The following is an 11,632-nucleotide window of genomic DNA, read 5'->3' on the forward strand; positions in this document are numbered from 1 at the left end:
CCTTTGATCTTCGCCATAGAATTTGATGTGTCGTCGGTGATCGAAACGTAGATTGAGCCGTTGGTTCGGCGATCGGCGATCAGTTCGACGACGGAGTCATAGATTCGACGATCAACGATCAAGCCATTGGTTCGACGATCGGACCGCATTGGTCGAGGCCTTTTGCCTTCAAAGGCGGAGGCCGTCGCAGATTCGGCGATCAATGATCGAGCCGTTGGTTCGGCGATCAGACTGCGTTGGTCGAGGCCTTTTGCCTTCAAAGGCGGAGGCCGTCGCAGATTCGACGATCAACGATCGAGCCGTTGGTTCGGCGATCGGACCGCGTTGGTCGAGACCTTTTTCCTTCAAAGGCGGAGACCGTCACAGATTCGGCGATCAACGATCGAGCCATTGGTTCGGCGATCAGACCGCGTTGGTCGAGGCCTTTTGCCTTCAAAGGCGGAGGCCGTCGCAGATATTCCACTCCTTCGATCTCCATCGTAGAATCTGTGCACGAGGAGCGGAGAGAGGGGTGTAGGAGTCATACCTGCGATGCGTCGGTCTCAGACTCCGTCGTCGGGGTAAGACCCATCTATCGGTGGGGGGCCTGCTGGGTTCAGCAGGGGCCCGACCTTTCTTCTGCTTTTCCTTCCGGCCCGTGCCCTAGGTCAGGCACCGGTCGGAAGCTCCTTCGTCTGCGCGCATATACTTGTACGCGCCCTCCAGCAGTTCGGCATACATTCGGGGGAGGGTCTTGTCCAGGGAGTAGGTGAATCGGGATGCCCTTAGCCTCCGTTTCATGGTCGAAATGGCCATGTCCTCATTGGGGTCCCGGACCTCAAGTGTGGCCGCGTTGAATCGCATCACGAAGTGTCGGAGCGTCTCATTTTCTCTCTGTTTGAGGGAAAAAAGACTGTCCGACGTTCGCGGTGGCTTCCGGCTGGTGCTGAAGTATGCCACGAAAGAGTGCTCGAACTGTCCGAAGGAGTGGATACTACCTGATCGAAGATCAAAGTACCAGGCCCTGACAGCTTTGCGGAGCGTGGCGGGGAAGCCGATGCAAAGGAGGACATCGATCGCCCCTTGGATCGTCATGAGAGCCTTGTAGCTCTCCAAATGGTCGATTGGGTCGGTGGAGCCGTCGTAAGGCTCCACATGCGGCATCTTGAACCGACTGGAGATCGGTTCGTCGAGGATGAGTCGGGAGAGAGGTTGGGCGGTCTGGAAGTTGATGTCGTTTGAAGACTTCTGACCGTCCACCTGGAGCTGGGCGAGCCGACGGTCAATTTTCTCGAACCTGCGCTCGTAGTCGTCGATCCGTCGATGCTGGGAGACCCCAGGAGTGGAGTCTCCGGAAGAGTCCGAGAGAGAGGTGGACGGCGCTCGCGGTCGCTTCTCCTTCTTCGCTCGTTCCAGCTGGGAGGGAGAATGCTGTCGGGATCGATGGGCGTCACGCCGCGGCCGCCCCTCCTCCTCTCGATAGGAGCACTGTGGCAGGTGCTCCCGTGGAGGCGAAGGAGATCGGCCCGGGCGTCGGCGGCTGCTCCTGAAGGGCATCGAACGTGCCGTCGGTTGCTCAGCCGGTGAAGGCGGCAGTCGGATCGGTTGTTGCTGAAGGCTTTTGACCGCATCTGTGAGCACGATCGCTGCGATCTGCGCCTCCGTGGTCACCGCGGGGTGTGGAGAGCTAGGTTCCGCCATGGGGAGTGGTGGAGAGGCCTCTTCCCAGTGGGAAGAGTGCCTCGCCGATCCGGTGGCTCTCGACCGCTGAGCCCTGGTTCTTGTCATCTCGGAGAGATTCTCCAGACTCTGTGGAGGTCGCGTGCCCCCCCTACCTGGCGCGCCAATCTGTTGCTGCCAATCCCCTCATCGCTTGGTCGCTGGGATCGAGCGTCTGTAAAAGAAAGTCCACACTGACCGGAGGTGGCTCCGGCGGGGACCCTCCGATGGTCAAGTCAGAGAGGAGACTAGGCAACAGTAAAAGGAAACAGGGAGCTCAACGATGAGAGAGAGAGAGCTAGAGAGGGGGGAGTTCAGGGGTTTCGAAGGGAACCCCCCAGCGCTGTTGCATTCCCTATTTTATAGTAGAGCGCGGCGTGGCACCATCATTAATGGCGCAGACAATGGGAGGAGTTGTCAAATCGTCGGAGGCTGTCAGAGTTGCTGCGGACTGTCAAGTCACCGTGGGCTTGTCACATCGCTGGGGTTAATCTATGTCCTTGGCAGGACAGCGCCCCAGGCCCTTGGCGGTCATACAGCACGCCCTTGGCAGGTCAACTGCTCACTCGGCTGTACGTCTTTTGGACGAGTTGGCCGACTATATGTCGGTATTCGGTCGTCAAGGCGTTGGATGATGATCCGGAAGCACCGTCAGCTGATCGGGTGCCTTACGGAAGTCGGGCGTCGGCTGCCACCCTCGTCATAGAGTCAGTAGTATAGGTACAGTCGGTCGGTCGGGAATAGTATGAGACTGTTCGATCGACATAGCTTCGACCCAGCATTGTCGGTAATTATCGTCGGGGTCGTCTGTCCATCGGTCGGGTCGGTCGTCGTTGGTCAGACCATCCCGAGAATGAGTCGGCGTCGGTCTCGTCGGTCGGTGAGTCGGCGTCGGTCGGATCGGTCGTCTTTGGTCAGACCATCCCGAGGATGAGTCGGCGTCGGTCTCATCGGTCAGTGAGTCGGCGTTGGTCGGTGAGTCGGCGTCGGTCGGATCGGTCGTCTTTGGTCAGACCATCCCGAGGATGAGTCGGCGTCGGTCTCGTTGGTCGGTGAGTCGGCGTCGGTCGGTGAGTCGGCGTCGGTCGGTGTATCCCAACACATCCCATTCCAGCGGCCCGACTCTTATCTGAAATTGAATCCCCAATCCTTTCCGGTTGGTAAATACTGTCCGAGCAAGTGCTTGACGGTTTATCTTGTTAAAAAAATAAAAACTAAATTTTTTAAAAGAAATAAAAAAACCGTTGGCATGCCCATTATATGAACAAGTATCTTGGTATATTGTTGGTTTACATTAGCTAAAGTGATGGAATACTATGCAGTGATGAGTGTCGCATGCTGGTACATAAAACCATGGAAACAATAAGGAAATATGGAATATGACTTGATAGCTGAAAATAAGAATAGTGAACTGTGAGGACCTATACAAATATATGTCTAATCAAATACTGTTTGTATAATAGAGGGATCTTGGATACTCACGCAAGGCAAGAAATCTCGATATTAAATAATTTCTTTTAAGCCGGGCTTTTTGGATAAGATCTTTGATTGGACCTTTGTTATAGCTCATATGAACATGAGGACACAGCATGGGCCCTTTTGGGCTCAACTACAAGCCATTATCGTGTGTGCTCACCTTCTTGCATATATTTTTGTGCGATGTCCTGGATCGATACAAAAAAAACGGATAAATGCACGTGAGATTGTCAAAGAGCATAGCTTTAATCAAGAATTAGCTTGATCAAGATTAGCGAAGATGAATTTTGACCTTGAAATCTACTCCATCGGCAGCAAATTCTCATGTGATAACGTGAATAAGCATGATCATGCTTGATTTCATGTTGAACGTTAGCCTTCTTCAAGTAGATCAACTCAATCCAAATTCTTTGATGCTGTTGAACTCGAAAGCTAGACCAAATTAAGCTTGAATTATACTTGAACTTGGTAATTTGCTATTGCACTGATTTTTGATTTCAAATAAATGATTATATATATATATATATATATATATATATATATATATATATATATATATATATATATATATATAATGTGTGTGCGTGCACGCGTATGTATGTAGGTATATATATTTTTTATATGTAATAAATAAAAAAATAGATCAACTTGATTAAATCTACAAGGTGGGTCGCAAATGGATTATGTTTAATTAACTTGCTCTAAGTTGCAATGCTATATTGATCCTAATGCCCTGCTTGCTATGCTAATATTTGGTCCATGGCTATAACTTAGTTATCTCTTGAATCTTCAATAGCTGCTACAGGCAAGAAGCTTGACATAAATGAAGCAAGGTAACAAATTTAAACAACAATTTTCCTCCATTAGAAAGAGAACATGAAATAATGCTCTAATTGGGCCTTATGAACCCTATCTATAGTGTGTAATCATCGACTTCCATTTCTCTATTTACAGCTAGCAAGAAAGATTAAGTTTGTATTTCTATTTTTAAAATATAATTAACAGGGTTCTACATGAAATTCATATTAAGGACACACCTTAGATGTTACATGCACAATTGCAATATATTGACCATGTACAATTATAATAGAAAAATAAGTTAGGGTAAGCAAACGGGTTGGGGTCCAACCCAAGTGGAAAGGATATATCTAGCAACAAGATAAAATGCCTTCGGTAAGGGGAAAGAGACGAAAAAGAAAAGCGCAAGGTCTTGGGCACACGTGGAGTAGGCGATCGGCCATCCGTTACCCGTGCCCGGATGAGTGACGTGCCCTTAACCGTTTCAATCAAAACAGCAGGGTCCATCAGAAATTATCAGACGGCGGAGAGAAGCCAGCGGTGCCGCACGAAAAGATCCGGACCGACCCAGCGGCCGCCGGTTGCGCGGGGCCGACGTGGACAAACACGTTGGACGCCGCTGCGGACGGTCCAGTGTGGATCGGACGGCTCGGAAAGAATGAAGCTTGACAGCCGTCGATCGTTGCTCGTTCTCGAGTTATAAAAGGCGAAAAATGTGGGCGACGGAGAGAGGGTAAGCCGTTTCGGGAAGCAGATAGGCACCGTTTCGCAGGGCCGGAAGCTTCGATCTTTTCGTTCGTCTGAGCTCCTTGTGAGCTCTCTCTTTCTTGCAGCAAAAAGGAGTACCTTTTTTCTTGGGTTTTAGGTGAGAGAGGGAGGTGGTTCCATTCTTGAAGGTGTTATGATCAGGAGTATTCTTTGTTTTTGCTTTGCTCTAATCTGTATTTCTTTTTTTTTTTTTTTTTTTTTTGTTTTGGTTTCGTTGGCACGAGAAAGAAAGAAGGGATGTTCTTGTCGAGTGGGTCGATCGGTGGATTCTTTGTATCTTCTCTTGTTTTCCATATCCTTTCCCATCTCTTATGACATCGATTCTTTCGGGTTTTGGAATTTTCGTCTATTATCCTACTGGTTTCTTTAATGGCTTCATTGTTTCTTCTTCAAATTTCTGGTCTTATTCTCGGATTTGTAATATCTGAGGGCAATAAAGAGACTAGCTTTTTCCTTCTGATTTTTTGTTTTCTCGGTTTTCTTGTGATTTATAATCTGAAATATGGGGATGGGGGATTCGAGAATTAATGGCTCGTTTTTACCTTTTTCTACCATATTGGAGAGGATCCACTGAATGTCCTGCATATTTTCCCCCTCAATCTCTCTCTCTTTCTTTTTTCTCTCCCTCTATATTCTTTTGTTAGTGGTGGTAGCAGAGCCCAGATTCTAGAGTCATCTTTCCCTTTAACCCGGGCCTTTCGTCTGCCTCTCTTCAGCGTTGGTATCTGGGTTTCAGCGGTGGAGTCGAGATGATAGCAGAGAAATCTATGTGCCAGATTTTCTAAAATTGGATGGAGTTTTCTTTCCTGGGGAAAAATCTTTAGAGGAGACAAAAAAGAAGCTCTTTATTTCTTCTGCCAACAATAGAAAGAGGCTAAAAAGAAAGACTTTCCTTCATGCAATTCTCTCTCATTACTCCTTGTCGGGCATTTCGCTTTTTTTTTTTTTTTTTTTTATCTCTTTCCCTTCCTCCCTTGAGTCTTTATCTCTCCCTCGCTCGCTTTATTGGATCCTTGATATCTCTCAGATACACTACACATCCCTCACTTATATTTCCTCTTGTCCTGTGGCCGCAGAGAGACAGAGAAGAGGAGAAGAAAGAAAGATAAAGAGAGGAATCGGTGAGTGCATGTGGATGTGGGTTAAGAGGATATGGACAGCGAGAGAGGTCGAGATTTGAAGCGGGGCGGCAGCTCGGGGGGTCAGTCTTCGCCCGCGAAGCGACAGCAGACAGTGTTATCTGGACGGATCGGCAGTAGCACCAAATCCATCTCTCCCATTTCCTCCTTTCCCTCTGGTACCAATCCTAACTAATTCCCCATCATCCCTTTATTCTCCCCACAACAACCCTCTTACCTAATTTAAACAAAGATCCGATCTTTTCTTGATTTTCTATATAAAAACAGGGAAGATTTTTGCTGCATCTTCCTTTTATCCTTCCATTGGGTTTGATCGAGATTTTTCTTCTTCTCCTGCGTTCTTGTTTTGATTTCTGAAAAAAAAAAAAAAAAAGAAGAAGAAAAAGAAAAAGTTGTAGTTTTGAGTGGTAGCAGTTATGGCGGCGACGGAGGAGAGGAGGAGAGCGCGATGGAGAGATGGAAGAAAGAGAAAGCCAAGGCTTTTGGCTGGGGCTCAGGCATCAACCAAGAGTACAGCAGGACTGGCGATAGAGGAGGCATCAGGGGCTCTGATGGAGGAGAGCAACCTCTTTCGCGCCCGCCGCTTTCTCGGAGTGTTGGACTTCAGTCAAAGGTTCGTTTCTTTTTCCCCTGCCCCTTGTGTCAGCGGGGGCTTGCCATCTTTTAGCTAGCGTTTTTATTTTGTTTTATTTATTTTATTTTCTGTTTTCTGTTTTAATTATGATCTATTCTTCTCCTTTTTCTTTCTTTCTTTTTTAAAAAAAAAACTTTAATTATAGGCATCTGAGGATTGCAATGCTGTGGGTCCTGCTGTGGTGCCTAGGAAATTACGTTCAGGTATAAAGAATTCGGATGAAATGCTTCTGGGTTCCTTTTGTTGAAGTACCATTTTTTTTACAAAATAATACTGAATAAATAAAATTATTTTCCTTATATGTAGTATGATTAGTATCTTATTCTCCTTTTTTTTTTTTTTTTTTCTGGTAAATAAAAGATGACATTGTGAATCCGAATCTGGAGTTCCCACTTCCCACTTTTTGGTCCTGAGTTGGATTAGACTTTTTTTTTTTTTTTCCATGGTCATTATTGGAAAGGTACCGATCTGATTGAAGTGCCATCAATAGGACTTATGTTTGCTTACCATTTTCAACTTCAGCGATGAACAAACGCACCAGCTTATCAGCATCTCCGCCGTTGCCGGATTTGAAGAACAAATTATCAGCATCTCCGCCATTGCCATATTCGAGGAACAAATGCAATGCCTCCAATGGTGCGAGGAGATGTAAGAGAAACCAGGTTGGTTATTGGCATGCTTCGTTTTCTCTCTCTCTCTCTCTTTTTATTTATTTTTTTTCATGAAAGACTTACTGTCAGCTTGTGGCTCTTGACAACTTCTGGCCTTCTGTTTAAGTAGCTAAACGAACCAGTTACCAAAGATGAGGAAGAAGCTGCTGAGATATTGTCTGCATTGGCTAGTATGATTTCTGATGGCAGGCCAGTTAAGATCGGTGAGGATGGTAGAATGCCGGAGGAGAATTCACAGACAGCAGCAACTATTGTTTGTCATTTAGAAGGTTGGTAAATTCAACTAGAATCCGTATCTTTTGTATTTACTTTAAAGTTGCATGGTGCCTAGGATTCCAAAATAACCCTTTTTTTTTAACCCAAAAGAAGTTCCTGCTCCATGTTATATCTGATTCAACAGCTTCAAAGGAAGTGAGTACTGAAATTTTGCTTCCAAGCACCGGTCCTGTAGCCACAAATCCTTCTTCTCAGATAGAGGAGTCAATCGCAGAAACTGCAAAACCTGAGCCTTCTGCTTTGGAGCAGCCTACTCTTACCAGTAGAAACCAAGAATTGGGTCCAGGATCAAATGGAACAGCTCAACCTGATTTTCAAAGAACACCTCCATCTAGGAATGAACAGGCAAAGAATTCAATCTTAAGGGATTCTTCAAACTCATCAAATCTCTTGGAAGCTTCTCTTTATTCTTACTGTGGGAACAGGTTACACTGTTTAGTGTGTATTGTTTGTTTTATTTTTTTAAAAAAAGGGATTAGCTGGTTATTGCAGTTTTTTTTTAAAAAAAAAAAATTCACCCTGGTTTCGGTTTCTGTTCCCGTTGATTGACTTGCAGATCAGCACAATCCAATGCCCTTGCGTTGCACAAACCAGAGATTCGTCCTTGGCCGGTAATATTTCTATACAAGATCTGATCATAATTTTTATTGCACATTCATAAATTTTTGAAATGATACCCCTTTTTTTCCAGTTTGGATCTGCTTCAGCAGAACACCAAGTGTGGTCTTTCTATCAGAAAGCTGACAATCCTACACATTATATGCATGGGGAAGGTCATCGTTTTGTACCTTGCTAAAGACATTTTACATGTTGAACTCATTAACCGTGTTTTATTACGATGTGCTCCTCTCTTACTGAATATTCCAAAATCTTGATCAGCTACAAGTCATGCTCTGCAGCCTGGTTTGCCAAGCGGTGGTAATGGAAATTTAGCAATGTAATTTTTCACCCACCTGCCACTCTTGATGTGGAATCCTCTGGTTCCTTAGAATGCCATCTGATTTAAATTTACCTTTTTAGGTCTTCTTCCAGTAAAACTGCTCTCTGGCCAGACTCTGCTACAGCCGGTTGTAGAATTAGTTCAAACGGAGTAAGCTCCAATGGAAGTGGCCTTCCAACTGGAAAGGTGTACCACGACCCCCTTGTCAATGCTCTTTTTACTATCGCAAGAAAATGCCTTTTTACCTGTATCAGTGGTCAATACCAATTGTTGATTGTCTTATCTTGAAGTTAATATGCCTGATGTACTTCTCTTGGATGGTGTTCAATCCTGCCTTGTTTGAGTTTGTTGGTAATTTTACACTTTACAGGTGGTGTTATTTTTCTGTCTGCATGACATATACCTGGTGTTGCTAATAGGTCATCAGGAATGCATTCACTTGTGATGCATGAAATTGGGTGGATGAGGACCTTTACTTCTTATTAGAAGAATGTCTTTGTCTATATTATCTCGAAATATGCAATAATGATGAGCGCTAGATGGTATATACCAGTTTCCATCTGGATCTGGATATAATGAAAATGAGCCTGCACCATGTGAGTTGGGCCCTGCATGAATTTTGGGACGAGTTTTTAGTTGGGTGCTCGTGCAAGCTTTTGTTGGAAGGGAATTTGTTTCCTTGTAGGCCTGAAACCTATCTAAATATCCTTAATTTATGTCCCTGAGAGTTATGTGTTTAATGAATTCTTTTGTTGCACAAGTTTTTACTGACTGGTAGCAAATCTTAAAAGTGTATTTCTTTAATGAAAGAGGTATTCCTATCCCCACTGTAGTTGCTTATGATATTTGGATACAATCTGTGTATTGTTCTGCAGCTTCTTTGATTAACAATGTCAGCGCACAGCAGATTTCATTATTAAAAGTTTGAGTTTGTTAAATTTTTGGGTGCAGCTTCCACAGGTTTCAGCTGATAGGAGATCGTCATGGAAAAGGTGCACGACTCACGTGTACGTAAGCCATATCATTCAGCGTTATCAGAAAACAGAAATAAAGCATCAGTTTCCATTCCTGACTAACCAATCAAAATCCAAAGAGGGAATGAATTCTGATGTTCAAGAATCCAATGAAGCAATGGGGATAAGTAGTCTGAACAGCAGGACATCTGGTGGAAATAGTGGTTCCATAATGGAGAGTACAGACGAATCTAGAATTCAAATGTTATCTGGTTCCTGTATGAAGCAGCAACAGGTATTTGTCATTCTTCTGGTTTGTTTATCCTCTCCTCAATTTCTTGCTTGTTCTGAATGCTGAGTCCTGAGTCCTGTCACTAGGGTTTTCATGTGTGTGGGCACATGCGTGTATGTGTCAGTGACTGTATTTTTGTGTGTGCGTCTTTTGGTTGGCCACTAGTGAAATTAACCACCTCTATAAGGGGGTGCAATCATCTGAGCAGCTTCACATTCTTACCTCCATTTTCAGGCTCCACATCATTCCATTATGCCGGTCTCCTTCTCTCAGGGTCCTTCCCTGTGTCCAGACCAGCTTGCAGCCATGACTCAACAGGTGCGTGCATGTGTGCGTGTCGTTGTTGCTTTGGCTGTCATGAAAAACATGTTTTGGATCTGTGTTTCCTCTGTTTTTTGGATTTTGTAGCTGTATGGTTTATTTCTTTTTGACAGCTACCACACCACATTGGTAACTCACTTTATGGACACCATGGACCCCAAATTGTTGTTGCTGGAGGCAAAGTACAGCACATATGGCAAGCAAATATAGCCCAATACAGACCGTCTCTTGGTATTCCCACATGGCAAACCATGAGGCTGCAAGACCCATCCCTGCTTCCCTGTGCTCAGCCTCCGTCCACATTTCCTCAACCTTCCAGAGAGATGCAGGTTAGATCCTATCAATCTTCTAGTTCACAGGAGCTACAAGAGCTCTTGCCCATTCCCTCATCATCATCATCATCCTTGAGAGCTAAGAAGCCACATGGTGGTGGGTTTGGCACTGAAGGTGCACCTCAACTGCAGCTGCTATGTCATGCCCAGCGCATGTAAAGACAATTATAGTGATGGATGGCTCAGATTGGTTCATTGTTTTATTCATTCAAATGGTGGGTGGAGCATATTGTGTTTCTTCTTCGTCACCAACTATATAAATTTCTTGTCAGTGTTTGCTTCACGTGAAATGGCATTTCTAAACTCCAGAGGCTTTTTGATGAATTTCAGAGAATCACAGGTTCAAGGGGAAGATGTAATGAAGATATTTTTCCCAGAGGATGACAATGACATTATACCGGCCATGCTGTGTGTAGCACAGCGGCACTCATCTGTGGTGTATCGGTACTCTCCCATTACTTGATACATGTAGGAAGAACGTCCTGTACCCATAACATGTTATTACATCTAACAAAGCAGCCCCTCCGACCCCAAAGAATAAAGGAATTAGATGAAGGTATATACTGGAATGAAAAGTGAGGGAGTTCTTTTTAGCTTACGGTTTCCAATATTTTTACTGAGTAGTTTTGAGTGTAAAATATTATGTGATTAGGACTTCAATAGTTGTCCGTAGGATAAAGTGGATTTCTGAAAGGTGTCTTGCAGGTGTCTGGAATGCCGCTCTGCCATGTTGATTTTGGTTCATGGCACAGCAGCTGCAATGGAAGCTGCTTAAATGGAGCCCGGATTCTCTGGTACGCGGTTCCCTTCACTGTTTCACCTGTGCGCCGCAGCAGCGGCACAGTGAGCCAGTGTGCATGATCCCCATCGCCCTATTGTTGCAGTGCATGGGCATGAGCATTGCATGCACAGCAGAGAAGCCACCGTCGCTAAGGCAGGGTGGCAAGTGCTAGCCTTTGTCGATCAACATACCATATTGAGAGCCATTGCTGGCACAAAGTACTAGATCGGTACTGCTTTTTATCAGCCTAGTGGATTGAATGGTTGGTTGGACAGCACGACACATTTCGGTGTGATATTGTGATATGGTGTATATGTTGCTGCTGTTTGGTGCATCGTAGCAATAGAATTAAATATTTAATGAAAGATTTGGTTGGGGAGATGCTAGCATTTTTTATTTTTTTTAAAAAAAAGAATAAGAGAGGCCCATCGTCCATAATTATCTAGGTTCATAGAAATTCTTTGTGCACCATGTGCGATGTAGAAAATTTGATGTGAAGTATATTATTTCATTCTATTGGATCACGTAGCCATCACTTTCTAACACGTATTAA

The 11,632-nt window shown here is 44.8% G+C and overlaps 1 protein-coding gene across 4 annotated transcripts; it reads left to right on the forward strand.

The window, feature by feature from the left end:
• The first annotated feature begins 4,709 nt into the window (after nucleotides 1-4,709).
• On the forward strand, nucleotides 4,710-11,478 carry LOC105044121 (uncharacterized). Of its 4 annotated transcripts, none has more exons than XM_073255436.1 (16): nucleotides 4,710-4,837; nucleotides 5,817-6,037; nucleotides 6,257-6,492; nucleotides 6,659-6,716; nucleotides 7,036-7,175; nucleotides 7,294-7,453; nucleotides 7,585-7,885; nucleotides 8,017-8,071; nucleotides 8,152-8,233; nucleotides 8,340-8,397; nucleotides 8,481-8,586; nucleotides 9,352-9,648; nucleotides 9,880-9,963; nucleotides 10,080-10,513; nucleotides 10,629-10,854; nucleotides 11,004-11,478. In XM_073255436.1, the coding sequence occupies exons 2-14, from the start codon at nucleotides 5,893-5,895 to the stop codon at nucleotides 10,455-10,457; spliced, it is 2,100 nt and encodes a 699-aa protein (XP_073111537.1). In that variant the 5' UTR covers nucleotides 4,710-4,837; nucleotides 5,817-5,892; the 3' UTR covers nucleotides 10,458-10,513; nucleotides 10,629-10,854; nucleotides 11,004-11,478. The 4 variants fall into 4 exon arrangements, with proteins under 4 accessions (XP_073111537.1, XP_073111540.1, XP_073111539.1 ...); XM_073255439.1 differs by having other exon boundaries at nucleotides 6,260-6,492; XM_073255438.1 differs by having other exon boundaries at nucleotides 4,798-4,868.
• Nucleotides 11,479-11,632: the final 154 nt, after the last annotated feature.

Source organism: Elaeis guineensis, chromosome 4, assembly GCF_000442705.2.
Source record: "Elaeis guineensis isolate ETL-2024a chromosome 4, EG11, whole genome shotgun sequence".
NCBI classification, from domain to species: Eukaryota; Viridiplantae; Streptophyta; class Magnoliopsida; order Arecales; family Arecaceae; genus Elaeis; species Elaeis guineensis.

Coding starts and splice junctions, on each gene's coding strand:
- LOC105044121 (XM_073255436.1), top strand. CDS start 5,893: ATGGACAGCGAGAGAGGTCGAGATTTGAAGCGGGGCGGCAGCTCGGGG. Junction 7,176..7,293: donor GGAGATGTAAGAGAAACCAG/GTTGGTTATTGG, acceptor CTGTTTAAGTAG/CTAAACGAACCAGTTACCAA. Junction 8,072..8,151: donor CAGAGATTCGTCCTTGGCCG/GTAATATTTCTA, acceptor CTTTTTTTCCAG/TTTGGATCTGCTTCAGCAGA.